The sequence below is a fragment of the Gymnoscopelus microlampas genome, assembly GCF_963454915.1.
Source record: "Gymnoscopelus microlampas genome assembly, chromosome: 5".
Lineage (NCBI taxonomy): Eukaryota > Metazoa > Chordata > Actinopteri > Myctophiformes > Myctophidae > Gymnoscopelus > Gymnoscopelus microlampas.
The window spans coordinates 56,366,597-56,386,596 of record NC_139942.1 but is presented as its reverse complement, the minus strand read 5'-3'; the positions used below and the strand labels follow the sequence as shown (position 1 = coordinate 56,386,596).

At 43.4% G+C, this 20,000-nt stretch overlaps 1 protein-coding gene across 1 annotated transcript in view; it reads right to left on the bottom strand.

Moving 5' to 3' along the window:
* Positions 1 to 20,000, bottom strand: part of astn1 (astrotactin 1) — a gene marked incomplete at both ends in the record, with an annotated part of 706,990 nt that overhangs the window by 14,399 nt on the left and 672,591 nt on the right. The window contains 3 exons of the mRNA XM_084058603.1: positions 5,300 to 5,483; positions 6,603 to 6,703; positions 17,542 to 17,677. Coding sequence (XP_083914729.1) covers positions 5,300 to 5,483; positions 6,603 to 6,703; positions 17,542 to 17,677 — 421 coding nt within the window. The remainder of the gene's footprint in view (positions 1 to 5,299; positions 5,484 to 6,602; positions 6,704 to 17,541; positions 17,678 to 20,000) is intronic.

Genomic DNA, 20,000 nt, shown 5'->3' with positions numbered 1-20,000 from the left:
TACAGCCTACACATGACTGCCAGTACACCACTACCAACACTACAGCCTACACATGACTGCCAGTACACCACTACCAACACTACAGCCTATACATGACTGCCAGTACACCACTACCAACACTACAGCCTACACATGACTGCCAGTACACCACTACCAACACTACAGCCTACACATGACTGCCAGTACACCACTACCAACACTACAGCCTATACATGACTGCCAGTACATCACTACCAACACTACAGCCTACACATGACTGCCAGTACACCACTACCAACACTACAGCCTATACATGACTGCCAGTACACCACTACCAACACTACAGCCTACACATGACTGCCAGTACACCACTACCAACAACACTACAGCCTATACATGACTGCCAGTACACCACTACCAACACTACAGCCTACACATGACTGCCAGTACACCACTACCAACAACACTACAGCCTATACATGACTGCCAGTACACCACTACCAACACTACAGCCTACACATGACTGCCAGTACACCACTACCAACACTACAGCCTACACATGACTGCCAGCACATCACTACCAACACTACAGCCTACACATGACTGCCAGTACACCACTACCAACACTACAGCCTACACATGACTGCCAGCACATCACTACCAACACTACAGCCTACACATGACTGCCAGTACACCACTACCAACACTACAGCCTACACATGACTGCCAGTACACCACTACCAACACTACAGCCTATACATGACTGCCAGTACACCACTACCAACACTACAGCCTACACATGACTGCCAGTACACCACTACCAACACTACAGCCTACACATGACTGCCAGTACACCACTACCAACACTACAGCCTATACATGACTGCCAGTACATCACTACCAACACTACAGCCTACACATGACTGCCAGTACACCACTACCAACACTACAGCCTATACATGACTGCCAGTACACCACTACCAACACTACAGCCTACACATGACTGCCAGTACACCACTACCAACACTACAGCCTACACATGACTGCCAGTACACCACTACCAACACTACAGCCTACACATGACTGCCAGTACACCACTACCAACACTACAGCCTACACATGACTGCCAGTACACCACTACCAACACTACAGCCTACACATGACTGCCAGTACACCACTACCAACACTACAGCCTATACATGACTGCCAGTACATCACTACCAACACTACAGCCTACACATGCCTCACCTGCAATAGAACATGAGCTTCCAGGATTAATATGTATGTATATGTGCCCGCAGACCCCCCCTCACCCACATCTGAACGTGTTGTTAAAATATTTCACATATGACACATAATAAAATAAAAAGAATCACGATAGTGTGTTGGCTATCGGCTTTTGTCAAATAGCGTGTATATATATATATACACACACACGATACGATACGATATTGGGCTCACAACTTCGATACGATTTCGATACGATACACACTTTTTTATTATGAAAATATATGGGGGAGGAAAAAAACTAATGCAAACAAATAATTCTGTTTTTGCATTATTCAGACATGCAAACTTGTAGCTTTTCAGCTACAATAGCCGTTTTGATTTATTTTTTCCCCACAACGATATATTTTTCGTATCGCGATATATCGCGGGACGATATATCGGCACACCCCTAATACATACATATATATATATATATATATGTATATATATATAAATATATATATATATATATATATATATATATATATATATATATATATATATATATATATATATATATATATATATGTATGTATATATATATAAATATATATATATATATATATATATATATATATATATATATATATATATATATATATACACACATATACACACATATATATATTAAAGTACTCATGTGGCCTATAGTTGCTTCTTTTGGGCTTGTTTTCTTTGTGGTTGCTTATTTCTCTCGCAGAATCTGGCAACACTGATGCTGCTGCTGACACTCTGCTGCTGCGCCCACATCTGTTACCTATGATAATCTGTTACCTGTGATCACCACAGTAACCAAGTACATTTACAGGGCACTTTACCTGTACTTATGTGCTGTGCTGCTAACTTTAAGATGAATTGCACGTCATATCTTTTTTTTTTGTTGATGTTTGTCTATGTTTTGTTTTAGTTTTGGTCTTTATATGATGTTTTTTTTAGATGGTTTTATTGTCTACTGTATGTTGCCTGCAGAGAGGGAACGGTATTTCATATTGTTGTTGTCGGGCAGAAACCCTCTTATCTCCATATTTTAACCTTTTGTGTTTTTCCGTAAATGAGCGCCCTGTTGATCATACTACAGCCCTAAAAACTAATCTTTCTGGAGGCCATAAGAGGAGGTAGTACCAGTTTCCCGGTAGACAGACGACCCCCCTCCCCTTTTTTGTATATATATATTTTTTTTTTCATGCTTTTTTTGTACATAGTGGTATTTTTTCTCTGTATTTTTATGTTGATATTTGAACTGTTTTGGTTGCTACTACATATATCTATGAAATTAACTCATTGAGTGCCAGGAATGCCAGAATTATTTCAGAATTGATTCTGAAAAGTGCCAGAGTTTTTTTCACAGAAAACAAAAAGTGCTTAGGAAGCGAGATACTGCCTTTTTCAGTTCTAAGTTAAACAAGGAGTGGATGGAGCTGCACACCTTCAGATGATGATATCTTGGGTTCTGAACATGTTTTTTTTTCTTTTTTTTCTTTTTTATGCTAATTTTTCAAAAACACGTCAAACACGTTAATGGCACGTTGAGCCACAGCGCTAAAAACACGTGAAACACGTTAATGGCACTCAGTGAGTTAATAGACGGGTTTCCTGTTAGTAAACATGAGAGGAATATGACCGCGCAGCTGCGGGGGGAAGCCTATGGGTGCGTTTGGAAATTACGCACCGGAGCACACTCGCCTATTAGTTTGTATTGGCCAGTGCGCTCACTGCCGCTCAGGGCTGTATTTTCGAACGCGCCTTTCCCCCAGGCATGTGCAGATTGCGCATTCTGCTCTGTGATGACGTCGCGCGGAAATCCGTCTATACCAAGGACCTCAATGGAAACAAATCCGCAAGGACTTTTTTGGTCAGACGTTTTAGACAAAAAGTATTATAAATGTAACTGTGTTGTTTTACATTCCTTTTGCCTAATACAAATTTCTAACAATCTATCAATCAATCAATCAATCAAATGTGTCGCAAGGCAATACGTTGTGAGCTTCTAGATAATTATGCTATTTAATTTATTTTATTATTTAAAATGTTGAAAGTTTGTCCAAGAAACTAGGGAGGGGGGGCCGGGGGTTAACGTGGTTAACATCATTTGTGTGTATACGCATAAGTATCAAACATATCAAACAGTCTAACGTTTCCCAGCAGGAAATGCATGTATTTAATTCAGTCTGACCAGAGGCAGAGAGGAAAGAGAGGAAATGCTTTAATGTTTGGCACGCCCGCTTTGTTTTTGTTTGGATTTGAGGATTTGGGACCATTAAGGAGACGAGGGCCCCGGTCCCCTCTTTTAAGGAGACGAGGGCCCGTTCCCCTCTTTTAAGTTGTCGTCGTTGTTGTTGTTGTTGTTATTTTTGTTGATAAAAACAGTAGGATGTGGTGACTTAGGGTTTTTGTTTTTTTACCAAGTTATGCAGAGGCAACTCAAAAGAAAGCGCTGGCAGGGGTTTGAACCTGTGGCAGAAGTGCGGTTCCACAGTCTGCAGTCCTAACCACAACACAGAGAATTAACGATGAGAGTTATGCTTTGTGACAATGCTTTCCATTAGAAACATGCAGTGGGCTGTACACACCATATCCGCCGTCGCAACATCCACAGGATGTTCAAATTCACGACGCTAGGCGCAGTGGTGTGCACAGACATTTTGAGGGGCAGGTGCTCAAGTAAATTATACTTTTTTTTGTTTACTTGGTCTGCTCTTTTTTCCCACTACACCTATACCTCTTTGCCAAAAATAGCCGATCTAAAAGCCCACAAGCGCGAGGCGTTGTGAGCTTGTAGATCTGCTATTTTTGGCTAAAGTTCTCCTCAGAAAAGGGATGCTAGGTTTCGAGTGGTTATGGTAAAAAGAAAAATCCTATCACATAAAGATTTGGCGGACCCCCTGTAGTAACTCTGAGGACCCCCTAGGGGTCCCGGACCCCCTGTTGAAGACCCCTGCTGTGCCCTTTTTTCAAAAGGGCACTTCTGGTCAAGAGGGCAAAGGGCAGGTGCTCTATCACCACGTAGAGTTTATCTGTGCACGTCCCTGGCTATAGGCGGTGATGTGAGCGACCTTCTGCTGAGTGTAGTATACCCGTATTGTATAGCACAGTGGTTCTCAAACTTTGTCATGTCAAGGACCCCCAAATTGACACTTATTAACCCACGGACCCCCATTTAAAAAGATAAGCCGGGGACCCTCATAAGAGAAGATTTTTTACGGCTCTAGCAGTGATTCTCATCCATTTTAATTTCAAGGACCCCCAGTTTCACATGCATTAAGGCTACGGACCCCCATGTAATGGCATTTCTATCTCTGGGACCCCAATTTATATTTTAAAATCAATTTTAATTTAACTCTGAGAGTTACAGACCCATAAGGGTCCATTTGGTCCCTGTCCATCATTTAGCTGGTGATCCCCTGGAACCCCCTCAAGTAACCCCGGGGTGTCCCCGGACCACACTTTGAGAACCAATGGTATAGCAAGTCAGCGTTGCCAGATTTTGTGAGAGAAATAAGCAACCAGAACTAGGAAAACAAGCCCAAAAAGAAGCGACTATTATAGGCCTCACTCACACTACTGGTTGTGGGGGATGGGAGATTTGGACTGTGCTGTGCAATGCTGCTGTGCACCCTTCATCTGCAAAGTCGTGTTGTGAGCTTGTAGATCATCGATTTTCACTTTTCATTGTACGAGAGTAAGTATATGGCCGCAGTGGTTAACATTGTGTGAAAAACACAAGTATGTGTGCATGTGCAAACACACACACACACACACACACACACACACACACACACACAGTGTGCTTGTAGAGCTTGTAGCTGGTTGGAATAACGTGTTCCTTCCACGCGCTACGTCCTACCAGAGAAACTCTCCCCTGTCAGGTGACAAGAAGGTCAGTTGGCTCTCATGCATTGAAGGAGGCATGAGCTCGGCCCTGGCCTCCCTAGGCTGGTAGAGGGAGTGTAGTGCCAGGATTAAATAGACAATTGGCACTGGGTGTAAAAAAGTTACAAAATCGTGGGATAAAAAAAAGAAAAAAAGAACAAGCAGTGATTTAATTGGTTACCTGGGCCCCAGCTCGTCCTCACACCTCCAGGTGAACTCCCCGAAGCTCTCGTAGCGCTGGTTGTAGTGGTAGAGGACGCGGTGCAGCGTGGGGGCGCCCAGGTCCATCAGCGTGTTGTAGGCCGTCTGCTGCTCCTTGCCACTGGTGTAGCCGTTGAACAGGTTGTAGATCTTGTCCGAGATCTCTGTTGGAACGAGTTCAAGGGTTTAACACTAGAGATCAGTGGCTTTCAACCTTTTTCAAATAAGGTCCATTATTTATTGGGCATTTGAGCCACGACTCCACCGTTTGATGAGATATAGACTCTCAGACTCCAAAACTTAGAATATTTTGTTATCGTTGGATAAGATTTTGTCCAAAATTCCATGCTGTATTGATATTGGTTCCATAAGCAGGGGTGCACATAACTGGTGCGCATGAGCACCCAAAATAAATAATGCGCGGCACATCAGACGACGCGAGGCGATTTTGCGTACCAACAGCTTGGACAGGAATTTCCAAGCTTTTATTTTTTAGCAAAACTAAAAAATAAAAGCCTAGAGATCGAGGCTAGGAATTTACTTCCTGAAGCCACACTCACACAATCACGCTAAAGCACGCGTCGGCCCCATGTACAGCCATTAGGCGCCAAATGGACCCGTAAGGGTGCATTTGGTTTCATTTTACACTCTCAAGAGTTAAACATCTAATAAGGGTCCATTTGGTTACCAACTCTCCATCATTTAGCTGGGGACCACCTGGAACCCCCTCAAGGACCACTGGTGGTCACTAGATGACATCCTACTGAGTGGTTCTCGAACATTTGGTTCCATTTGTACACTCTAAGAGTTATTGGGGTCCTTGAAATGAAAAACATTTGAGAGCCACTGAAATAGACTCTATACGCTAGGCGCTATAATGGGACACAAGATAACAAGGGTTTCTGTTATAAATCATTCAACATGTGGAACATCTTCAATGTATCTCTGTCAGAAAGGGACTCAGTGTTTCAACGCATGTCCAACTCTGTGTGTGTGTGTGTGTGTGTGCGTGCGTGCGTGCGTGCGTGCGTGCGTGCGTGCGTGCGTGCGTGCGTGCGTGCGTGCGTGCGTGCGTGCGTGCGTGCGTGCGTGCGTGCGTGCGTGTGTGTGTGTTATGCACTGTGTGTTTTCTCATGTGTGAATCCTGACAGGAAGTCAGCGTGGAGTCAATGTGCAGATGTGTGTGTGTGTGTGTGTGTGTGTGTGTGTGTGTGTGTGTGTGTGTGTGTGTGTGTGTGTGTGTGTGTGTGTGTGTGTGCGCGCGTGTGTGTGTGTGTCCTCACCTTGAGCTTTCACGTCATCCACAGCTGGACACGGCGTCTTTATGGTGACCTCACTGCGACTCGAGCGCCGCCCTGTGTTGTCTACTGCCCACAGCCGAAACCTGCGCACACGCACACACACACACACACACACACACACACACACACACACACACACACACACACGCATCATTAAATAACACCCTTCTTCTTTTTTTTGCACTTGTCTCTGTCTCTAATAGCAGCTGTTTGACATTTAGTGTGTTCCCTATCATTGATCATTGATGATGAGTCATCTCTAGGCTGCAGTCAGCAGGCATTCTGCAACCAATCTGTTCTGCTTCTAACATCGTGCAAATTAGCGTGTATTCTAAGCCATTAAGACCGGGAATGCATCTGTGTGTCAATTTAAGATGTCTTTGGCTATTTAAAAAATAGCAGATCTACAAGCTCGTAGCGCGGCACCGAGTGCCGCGCTACGAGCTTGTAGATCTGCTATTTTTGAGAAAAATCGTGAACCCTTTGTGCAAATCTTTGAATATATATTTTCTTGAAGTGAACATTTTTTAACTCAAATCTTTGCTTCTGGGGAGGGGGACAAAATATTTTGAGATGGGGGTTCGCGGCCAAATACATTTGATGCGCATTAGACACGGACAAAGTTTGAGAACCACTGATATTATAGCGACAAACGTTTTTCAGTAAACTGCTAGGATTTAGAAGACATTTTGTAGAATCCACAGAAGTAAAGATTTGAGTTAAAAATGTTTGCTTTCATAGATTTGCAAAAAAATTAAATAAAAAAAAAATAGCAGATGTACAAGCTCATAGCGCGGCACCGCGCTATGAGCTTGTACATCTACTATTTTTTTTTTTTTGAATAACCAAATAAATGTGAAAATGACACAGATGCGTTCCCGGTCTTAATGGGCTAAGCCACTTCAGAAGGCTGTGTGCATAGCGGACCGTGGTTAGTGTGCTTGTGAACAATCTTCCAGTCCAGTGCTTCACGAGGCTTTGAACAAATAAACCATAATCCTTCCAGGTTCTGATAACACACGCCATTCTATTTGTTGTGAAATGTGTTTTTCTAACATCACCATGGAAGTCAATTATAGGAAACCCTGCAGTAAAAGAGAAACAATGAAATAAAATAGAAAATACCTCTTTCTGAGATCAATTAAGGAGTCAGAGAAAATATTCAAATCAGTGTTCATACGATTCATATTGTAATTTGGGACAATTTCTGAACATGGCAACATGAACAAAATAGGTAAAATTCGATGGATAAATTGTAGCGCTATCCTTGTAGATCTGCTATTTTACACAAATCAGATTTTTTTTTGCAAATCTTTGAATGTATATGTTTTTTCAAGCGAACATCTTAAACTCAAATCTTTGCTTCTGGGGGATCCCTGGAACATTATTATTTTCAGATGGGGGTCCAAGGCCAAATACATAATTTTGGCTGTCCTTGAACAAAGGTTTTAAACAACACTTTGATATATAGCAACTTCAACATAAGTTTTTTCAAAAAAACTGTTAGGATTTAGAAGACATTTGTAGAATCCCCCAGAAGCAAAGATTTGAGTAAAAAATGTTCGCTTTAACATATTTTTCAAAAAATAGCAGATCTATAAGCTCATAACGCGGCACTCTGTGCCGCGCTATGAGCTTGTAGATCTGCTATTTCTTTGAATAGCCCAAAGACCAAAGGTTTAAATGACACAGACGCGTTCCCGGTCTTAAGATATGGGTGGGCCGGCGAACACTTTTAAGTGGGCCCACGATTCCAGAAACGGCCGAGAAGAACCGCTGATCTACATAATCAACGCCGAGAGCAAAGAATTGTCTCACAATATTTGTCTTACAGCGAGCGGTGGTGATTCATTTAAAACAACAACAATAACAACCCACAGAATACAAAAGAAATAAAGAACTGGCAGTAGACAGCCTGCAGCACACACACACACACACACACACACACACACACACACACACACACACACACACACACACACACACACACACACACACACACACACACACACACACACACACACACACACACACATTTTGCACATTCCAGTTGCACTGGGATTCTTTCTTTGTGGAAAAAGGAGCAGGAATTAAGTTGGACCATGTGTGTGTGTGTGTGTGTGTGTGTGTGTGTGTGTGTGTGTGTGTGTTCTGTGACATTTGCATACTGTATATCCTGCATGGCTCTCTGTCGTCGGGCAGAAACCTCACATCTCTATGTTCTGACTTTTTTCTGTTTTCTTTCCCCCGTAAATTAACGCCCATATATACTTGATCACACTACAGCAGGGGTCTTCAACAGGGGGTCCGGGACCCCTAGCGGGGTCCTCAAAGTTACTACAGGGGGGTCCGCCAAATCTTTGTGTGATTTGATGTTTTTTACCATAACCACTTGAACCCTAGCATCCCTTTTCTGAGGAGAACTTTAGCCAAAAATAGCAGATCTACAAGCTCACAGCACCTCGCGCTGCGAGGCGCTGTGAGCTTGTAGATCGGCTATTTTTGGCAAAGAGGTGTTTGGTGTAGAGGGGAAAAAAGAGCAGACCAAGTAAAAAAAAAAAGATGACACACAATGTTATCTCAGCTAGGGGGTCCTTGGCCTGAAAACGTTGAAGACCCCTGCACTACAGTGTCTCACACATGTAGCAAAAATAGCAGAATTTCAAGCTGGAAAACGCAGCGCGAAGCGACACGTTTCGAGCTTGTAGATCTGCAATTTTTTTTAAATCTGAATCTTTCGGACATGAGGGTTCCACCCGACAGAGACAGATATGTGTCATACTAGGGCCATGGTTCCCAAACGGTGTAGCTTGAGACCCAAAAGACAAATGTAGTGTCTGTCTCCCCCGGGACCCCCTAAACTTACAAAAATATGTTATATCACTCAAGTCCTAATTCATAAATTGGGAAAACAGCCATCTATTAGCGTCACATTGTGAGCTTGTAGATTGTCTATTTTCACAACTTTTAATTTTCTATTTTTTACCCACCAAAAAAAGGGAAAATGTATAAAGAATGATAATAGTACTAATTGAAAAGGGGAATATTAACTCACGACCCATAAAAATGGATCCGGACCCATTGTTTGGGGAATAGTCAGTCGTATCATCCATGGATGAGCACAGATTATATGAAGAAATCATGAAACTAGCATTTTAGTGATGTTTACCATTTACTGGATTCATATCGCCATCTAGTGGCTCAAAGTACCAACTGCATCCACCTGCCTCCGCATTACACTAATGTAGGCTGCAGTTTACTGTAAGAGGCCCAGACCTTTAGACCTTTAGGCCCACACTGTAAGTGGGCCCAGAGTGTGAAACACAATAAGCAGCGAAGGTCACTTTGACTTGTGTTCCCCCGTGTTGCATCTTGCATCTAAAAAGCGCCACAAACAACCACTTCCAAGGCCAAGTTTAGCCTATTCTTTCTTAATTCTCTCTTCTCTCTCTCTCTATATATATATATATATATATATATATATCAGCCTAAACACAAAACGGACGCCTTTTCATTGGCGAAACATACCTTTAAGAACACAAACCTTTAACCCATTAAGGCCTGCGAGGTTCCGATTCTACAAAGTGTTTTCTAAAAGAAATGTCAGTTTTTCTCAAACTTTCTCATGTAAAGGACCCCAAAATGATATATATATATATGTGGCCGTGGACCCCCCCATCTCAAAATATTATGTTCCAGGGACCCCCACCCCAGAAGCAAAGATTTGAGTTACAAATGTTCGCTTTGAAAAATATTGATTCAAAGATTTGCACAAATCGTCTCGATTATTCAAAAATAGCAGATCTACAAGCTCGTAGCGCGGCACTCGGTGCCGCGCTACGAGCTTGTAGATCTGCTATTTTTGAATAGCCCAAAGTGTAAAATAATGCTTTTTTTTTAGCTCAAATCAAGCCAGGTCTTAAAGGTTTAATACAAAAACCTTCTCGGGGTGACAGAGTGTGGCACAGTGGTGCAGTAAAAAAAAAAAGGAAAAGAAAAGAAAAAAAGGCCTCAGCAATGCTAAATCAGTGTGAATAAAGGGGGGAGTATAGAAGAGCCCTGAAAAGCACTGGGGGCCAGAGGCTAGGGGCCCCTCTCTCTCTCTCTCTCTCTGTGTGGAGATGAATGGGCTGACAGGAGGGCGAGGAAGCAGAGCCTGGCCAACCAGAGCAGAGCTGATGGGAGGATTAAGGGGGCGTGGCGCTGTGCTCAGCCACGATTTATATACACTTAGTAGCGCGCCGCAAATAGCAGATCTACAAGCTCACAATGCTTTGCGGAATGCGACGGGTTGTGAACTCACTCGTCAGTGGTTGTAACGTTACTAAGTACATTTACTCGAGTACTGTACTTATGTACAATTTTTGAGGTACATTTACTTTACTGGAGTATGTCCAATGTTCAATACTTTTACTTCTACTCCACTACATCTCAGAGAAGAATATTGCACATTAATTTTAGTCCACTACAATTATTTGAAGACTTTAGTTACTAGTTACTTTGCAGATATAGATTGTCATATTAAAAAACATACATTAACCACTTTAGCCCTATTTTATACATAAGACTATTTGAAAATAGCCGATCTAAAAGCTCACAGCGCGTCGCATGGCGACGCGTTGTGAGCTTGTAGATCGGCTATTTTCAATCATTTTAGTTACTTTTACGCTAAGCATAATTTTGATTCCAATACTTTTGTACTTTTACTCAAGAAACATTTTTAACACAGGCCGCCGTTTAATTATCAGAGTATTTTTATATTGTGGAATTGCTTCTTTTACTTAAGTAAAAATATCTGAGTACTTCTTCCACCACTGTATAAATCACGACCGCATGAAGACACTACATCCTCAGGCCCGGTTCTCTCTCTTTCTTTCTTTCTGCTGGGTAAACCCCACTCCCTCTCTACCTCTCTCCTTCTATGCAGTGCCGGATTAACCCTCTGTGGTGCCTAGTGCTACGGCCCGTTTCAGTGTGCCCTGCTGCTATGGTCGGCAGTAGGTTACCTTTACTGCTGCTATGGTCCTTATGTTACCTTCTCCTATGCTGTTCTCCAAGAGAGTCTCTCTCTCTCTCTCTCTCTCTCTCTCTCTCTCTCTCTCTCTCTCTCTCTCTCTCTCTCTCTCTCTCTCTCTCTCTCTCTCTCTCTCTCTCTCTCTCTCTCTCTCTCTCTCTCTCTGCGTCTTTCATTCATTAATATGTTCAGTGTGGCTTCCCTCCTGGCAGGGTGTGTGTGTGTGTGTGTGTGTGTGTGTGTGTGTGTGTGTGTGTGTGTGATAAGTGGCCGCATGTGAGGAGAGAGGAGAGATTCTGCATCCCACTGTCAGATGGCGGATCCACACAGGAAGAGCGTGTGCGTGTGTGTGTGTGTGTGTGTGTGTGTGTGTGTGTGTGTGTGTTCACGGTCAGGGGGTTTAATAATGCAGTGCAATGACCAACACACGCACACACACACACACACACACACACACACACACACACACACACACACACACACACACTCTCTCTCTTTTGGATGCTGCTGAAATCCAAATAGACTTTCATTCTTTTAATATCACGTCAAACGAAGCATCTGAATAAATAAATAAAAAATACCAGGAATGATCCTTTAATAAGCTGAGTCTTTTTTCGTTCGTCGTTTTTTTTTGCTGTTTAACATTGAGCTGTCCATCCGGTGCGCGTGTGTGTGTGTGTGTGTGTGTGTGTGTGTGTGTGTGTGTGTGTGTGTGTGTGTGTGTGTGTGTGTGTGTGTGTGTGTGTGTGTGTGCGCGCACTTTGATGCCGTTCCAAAAACATGAGCTTATACTTCCTTCCTTAGCGCATGTCTCAGACATGTTTACGACACCCCTGCACTCGCACACATGCACGGTCGCACGCATATTACACACTCCAGCACCTGCACCCACGCACACGCACACACACACACACACACACACACACACACACACACACACACACACACGCACACACACACACGCGCACGTTTATACTGTACTTCTCCACTTCCAGTCTAGTCCCACAGTGTGGACATAACCTCACCATGCATGTTGACTACACTGGGCTCTCTGTCATGAGGCTCACTGCTACTGCCAGAGACTTCTCTTTTCCAGGAGGTCTGTAAGCCACACGTGAAGGCCATGGTCAGCATGAGGTATTAACAAAGTAACTCTAGCCCTTTCATACCGGGAACGCATCTCTGGCATTTTTAGATTTCTTTGGGCTCATTCAAAAATAGCAGATATACAAGCTCGGCACCGAGTGCCGCATTATGACCTTGTATTATCTGCTATTTTTTTCGAAAGATGGTGGAAAGTCGTAGGTCTTTGAATGTATATTTTTTTTAATAAAGCGAACATTTGTAACGAAAATCTTTGCTTCTGGGGGATTCTACTTAATGTCTTCTAAGTCCTAACTGTTTTATGAAAAAACTTATGTTGCTATAATATCAGTGGTTCTCAAAAATGATATGTATTTGGCCGTGGACCGTCCCCATCTCAAAATATGTTGTTCAAGGGACCCCCAGAAGTTGTAACAGGTTTAAAAATGTCCGCTTTAAAAGATATATATTCAAAGATTTGCACAAAATGTTTACGATTTTTCAAAAGTAGCAGATATACAAGCTCATGCAGTAGCACGGCACTCGGTGCCGCGCTATGAGCTTGTAGATCTGCTATTTTTGAATAGCCCAAAGAAATCTTCTAAATGACACACAGATGCGTTCCCGGTCTTAAAGGGCTAGAAGGCTACTGGAGATTACCTGCAGATTACCTTACGCACCATGTTGCCTTGGAGAGGCATTTTGGCAACAAAACATCAAGTCAATATTTTCTGCAGCGTAGCTTTGGAAACCGCCGCTCCGCCGTCCTGTCCCCGTGCCATAAAGGCATTCTGGAAAACCCTGTTCCTCACATACTGGGGACATTCTGTGGTTTAACCCATTAAGACCGGGAACACATCTGTGTCATTTTTAAGATGTATTTGGGCTATTCAAAAATAGCAGATATACAAGCTCATAGCGCTGCACCGAGTGCCGCGCTATGAGCTCGTAGATCTGCTATATTGTGCAAATCTTTGAATATATGTTTTAAGACGAACATTTTTAACTGCGAACTGTGCTTTTGGGGGGGTCCCTGGAACAACATATTTTGAGATGGGGGTCCGCGGCCAAATACATATCATTTTTGGTGGTCTTTGACTTGGAAAAGTTTGAAAACCACTGATATTATAGCAACATAAGTTTTTCAGACAACTGTTAGGATTTAGAAGACATTTGTTGAATCCCCAGAGGCAAAGATTTGAGTTACAAATGTTCGCTTTAAATAAAATATGTATCGAAGATTTGCACGCATTTTCATGATTTTTCAAAAAGTAGCAGATCTGCAAGCTCTTAAGAGCTTGTATATCTGCTACTTTTTGAATAGCCAAATACATCTTAAAATGATACAGATGCGTTCCCGGTCTTTATGGCTTAATAGAGGAGGTGGCACCTCCGTGGCCTTGCTCATAGTTGACAGTAATATTCACATAAATACATGATTCTCATAGGTTTACAGGAAACTATGTGGGGAGAAAAACATGGCACCGGATTTGATATGATACAGTTAGAGAGCAGCTGTACTGTATACAACATAATAGTACAAACCACATGTGGCACACACATGGAAGCCATTCAACGTGGACACGCTACGGTGAAAGACGAGTCGTCACGTCTAACTCCTGACAATGAGATGGACTAATTGCATGACTATCAAATTTAATAGTTTGCTCCCTCTAGTGGCATAATTTGTAATTATAATAACTAGACCAACATACCCGTCCGGGGATATGAGCGCCCAGAGTATGTGCAGTGTGGGTTATGCGCTGTGCACAGACAGTATATCAATGTGGGTTATGCGGCAACACTTCCAACACACAGGCGCACGTCCCGTCCCGTCGGCACGGCACGGAGCCACAGAGAACACACACAAACACCCGCTCATAAAAAGTTCCAACACACACACACACACACACACACACACACACACACACAGCCGTTGTACACGCGACCCGTCACAAACACACACACACACACACACACACACACACACACACACACACACACACACACACACACACACACACACACACACACACACACACACACACACACACACACACACACACGGCTGGAGCCGTCCCCCGTCGCTAACACACACAGATCCCATAGGTTGGGGGGCTGTAGCCATGACGGCCGAGTCCCATCGGCCGAGGCGAACTCAGAATGTCCGTCGTTTACAGCAGAACGCAAATAAACATGTTAAAAGGAGGAAAAGGGTCTCTCTCACGCTGTACTAATGATCAATGGCCGTGTGCAAGTTCAGAGCAATTGCTTAAGACACTGAGGAAGATAGACTGACTGACAGACTGACTGACTGACTGACATTCCTAAAATCAGTGGTGGAAAAAGTACTCAAATGTTTTACTTTAGTAAAAGTATCAATACTGCAAAGTAGAAATAGTCTGTCACATATAAAAGTCTGGAATTCAAAATTGACTTGAGTAAAAGTACAAAAGTATCGGTATCAAAATGTACTTAAAGTACAAAAAGTCAAAGTACTAAAATGTTTGAAAATAGCAGATCTACAAAAACAACCTGATGCCACGCGTTGTGTAGATCTGCTAGATCTGCTATTTTCAAATAGCCCAGGTATAAAATAGTTTTGTAATGTATTCATTTGATCTGCAAAATAATCACTAACTAAAGTTTTCAAATAATTGTAGTGGAGTAAAAGTACAATATGTGCCTCTGATATGTAGTGGAGTAGAAGTAAAAGTATAGACAATTGGAAATACTCCAGCAAAGTAAAAGTACCAACAAACAGCTCAGCGTGTCTCTAAACAGAGTGGCACCACGGGGGGGCTAGGAGGCACCACAATGAAGCTGGAACAAATCCTCCCTTTCTAACAACAATGCTGCTCAACACAGTTTCTATAAGGCCTTATATATGCTTGCAGGGTTAGGGTTAGCCATTCATTTCCCTTTATATATAGGCCAGCGGTTCTCTACCGTTTCAGGCTGCGACCGAGCTTAGAGCCGATCTACAAGCTCGGCTATCCTCACCATCCTGTGCCTCTTTCTTATATTATTTGACACATTGGCCCATAATGTTTGACCAGTTTGTTGATTACTTTTCATGCAGTAATTCAGAGGGCTTCAACAGGGGGTCCGGGACCCCTAAGGGGGTCCTCAAAGGTACTACAGGGGGTCCGCCAAGTCTTTGTGTGATATGATTCTTTTTACATTAACCACTTGAACCCTAGCATCCCTTTTCTGAGGAGAACTTTTGCCAAAAACAGCAGATCTACAAGCTCACAACGCCTCGCGCTGCGAGGCGTTGTGAGCTTGTAGATCTGCTATTTTTGGCAAAGAGGTATAGGTGTAGAGGGGAAAAAGAGCAGACCAAGTAAAACAAAAAAGATGACACACAATTTCATACATAGAGGGGGTCCCTGCTTTCATCCTGTGTACTATGAAATGAACACAACCCGTCCGTCCGTCCGTCTGTCCGTCTCTCTCTTTCTCTGTCTGTCTGACTGTCTGTCTGTCTGTCTGTCTGTCTGTCTGTCTGTCTGTCTGTCTGTCTCATTGCCATATGAAGGAAGTATAAGGCAGGTGTTGTAGTTGTTGTTGTTGTTGTTGTTGTTTTCCATCCACATTAAGCTGCTCATTTGCATGTTTTGCCAAGGGCTATGGGATTTGTAGTCGCGGTCATGGTTCCCATAGCCTGGACAGATGGTGGCTGGGAATGCGGGTATGGACTAGTCGTTGGGAAAACACTGCTACTGCACACTCCATGTACAGTATGAATAATGCATTAGAAGTAGAGATCTACCGATACCAGTTTTTGGGGCGGTGTAACCGCCCCCTATAAGCGAGTTTTGGACACTGACCAATCCTGCACTGTGATTGGCCAATAGTCTACAACGCAGTCTACACCCCTAACCCTTCCACAGTCAATGCAAATCTATACTTTTGCAAAGTGCCAATCACATTACAGCTAGTGTCATCACCACTAGCTGCAATGTGATTGGCTGACTTTGCAAATTCGGGACTGTGATTGGCTAGCGAAACACATGACACATGTGCAGCCCTATGAATAGCAGTATGGACTTAAAAAAAAGGAATTTAGCCTTTTTTGTTAAGTGAGTCATGTTGTGATGACCACACACCACCCACTTCACACTGGGTGTGATTTTTGGGGCGGTGTAGCCGACCCTATAAGTGAGTTTTGGACACCGACCAAAAGATTTGTATACCCCCTAACCCTTCCATTGTTAATGCAAATCGATACTTTTGCAAAGTCAGCCAATCACATTACAGCTAGTGTCATCACCACTAACTGTAATGTGATTGGCTGACTTTGCAAATTCAGGACTGTGATTGGCTAGCGAAACACATGACACAAGTGCAGCCCTATGAATAGCAGTATGGACTTTAAAAAAAAGTCATGTATCCTTTTTTTTAAAGTGAGTCATGTTGTGATGACCACACACCGCCCACTTCACACTGGCTGTGATTTTTTCCTTCCCGATACCGTTTACCTCTGATCTAGGAATAATTACAAATTCCATTAATAATTGTGTTCAGCTACAAAGTACAATTGTAACATGTGACAAGAAGATAAGGGAAAAAAGGAAACGCCGTCCACAGGGGAACACGTGTGAGAAGTGTCTTACATGTAGGTGGTGTACAGGGGAAAAGGGGGGGAGGGGCTTACATGTAGGTGGTGTACAGGGGAAAAGGGGGGGAGGGGCTTACATGTAGGTGGTGCACAGGGTAACAGGGGGGGAGGGGCTTACATGTAGGTGGTGCACAGGGTAACAGGGGGGGAGGGGCTTACATGTAGGTGGTGCACAGGGTAACAGGGGGGGAGGGGCTTACATGTAGGTAGTGTCGGCCTCCAGACAGCGGACGATCATGCTGATGGACGAGGTCAAAAGGTCAGGGATGTCCCCCAGCATCACACATGGAGACTTGGCCCCCGACAGGATGTCATCCACGAAGCTCAGCAAGGTCTCTGCATGGGGGGGCATCAGAGATAAGAGAGAGAGGGGAGAGAGTTAAGGTGACTCTCCACCGAACAGATTACTTCAGACTACAACAGAACAGACAAGGTTAGCATTTAGTTCAGCACAAACTGTCGGCCGGACGTTAATGAGGACTCATTATCACAGGCAGTGTTGCCATATATTGTGCGAGAAATAAGCAGCCAGGTCTGGGAAAACAAGCCGACACAAAGAAGCAATTTAGGACACATGAGTACTTTAAATCTATTTTGCATGGGCTATTTGAAAATAGCAGATCTCACGTTGTGAGCTTGTAGATTGGCCTTTGTCAAAAAATCTTGTAATAAAATCTGGAATATTAACAACAGGTTGTCGGCAGGAGACGCTTTCCAACGCCTTCCGCGGGGAGTTGGCTTTAGAGAAAGCAATTGTGTTCAAAAGCTCTCAAAGTCTCATACATTGACTACATGTATTAGTAAAGGGATTTCATTTGAACTGAAAGAGAGTTGATCTTGTGGTTAGACTGGTTGAGGGTTCAATCCCTGGCTGAAGTCATATCAAAGACGATACAAATAGGACCCGTTTAGCCCTGTGACCCAAAACAGAAAATGAACGTATGTCTCCCCAGGACCCAAACAAGTGAAAATAGCCGATCTACAAACTTGTAGATCGGCTATTTTAAAAGTTACATTTGTGGAATTCATGGATTTCTTTTTGTATATTAATTCTATTTATGAAATTCTTTAGAAAAAATAGGTTGAATTTCTTTTGAATGCATGATTTCTAAAAAAAAAGGGGGGATATTTACTCGCGACCCATCAAAATCGGTGCGCGACCCGGCCTGTTTGAGTATAATGGTCTGTAGCAGGGGTCTTCAACGTTTTCAGGCCAAAGACCCCCTAGCTGAGAGAGCTATGAAACAGGGACCCCCTCTATGTATAAAATTGTGTGTCATCTTTTTTAGTTTTACTTGGTCTGCTCTTTTCTCCCCTCTACACCAAACCTCTTTGGCCGAAAATAGCAGATCTACAAGCTCACAACGCCTCGCGCCGCGAGGCGTTGTGAGCTTGTAGATCTGCTATTTTCGGCTTAAGTTCTCCTCAGAAAAGGGATGCTAGGGTTCAAGTGGTTAATGTGGTTAAAAAATGTGGTTAAAAAATCATATCACACAAAGATTTGGCGGACCCCCTGTAGTAACTCTGAGGACCCCCTAGGGGTCCCGGACCCCCTGTTGAAGACCTCTGGTCTGTAGAGAGAGGAAAAGACCGCCTGATATTTCACCAGCTGGGTCTGTGTACGTCAAGAGGAGCTGTACAGGGGAAAGACCTGGGGGAAGCCGTGTGTGTGTGTGTGTGTGTGTGTGTGTGTGTGTGTGTGTGTGTGTGTGTGTGTGTGTGTGTGTGTGTAGTGATGATGGGTGCTGTGGAGGTGGTCATCTGGGTCTTTCCTCTCTGAAAAGGCCTGCACAGGGTCATCTGACGTTAAAAACACTCTGCGGGTGCCAGGAAACTAATAAGAGAGAGAGAGAGAGAGAGAGAGAGAGTAGCAGTGTTGCCATGTCTGCTTCTTCTAAGTGACTTTGGGCTTGTTTTTCTGTAAAGTCAGTTGTAAATATTGGTAGACGCGGGTTACGTTTTTTTGGGCTTGTTTGTAAAGTGTAGTTGCTTATTTGGGCTTGTTTCCTATAATGTTGTTTAAACCAGTGGTTTATAAGCCCCCCCCCCCCCCCCCTTCATCTCAACGTATTTTGTGACCCCTGTACCAGATTGGTGTTAATGTTAAAATAAATATTCAAAATGTTTGCCTTTTTTTTTTTAAAGATTTATTTTGAAAACAGGTGATCTACAAGCTCACAACTTATCGTGCGCTTGTAGATCTGCTGTTTTCAAATATCCAATGCTCGTGTGACCTAATACTATAGTCGCTTCTTATTGGGGCTTGTTTTCATTGACCCGGTTGCTTATTTCTCTCGTGAATTCTGGCAACACAGAGAGTGTGTAGCTAGTGTGAGGTGTTTGCTCAGCGCATGGGTGGGGGGCCTGGCAGGAGGGGGGAGGGGGGGGGGGCCCAGAGACATAAACACAGCAGGCCCACCAGATGAAAATCAAAAGTGACATTGTGAGAGGCTCGCAACACTTAGCATATTAATTGCCGAGCGGGTCGGAATATCTGTTTTTGCCGTGTATAAAAGGAGGCAGTGTACCGCCCGCCCGTCCGTCCTTCTGGGGGCCCCTCTCTGGGCGAGGGGGCCCCGCTGTGTGGAAATAAGTCAAGTTATACTCTATACTATAATCTGACCTGGTTTCTCTCCAGTAAGGACATCCCAGTGATGGA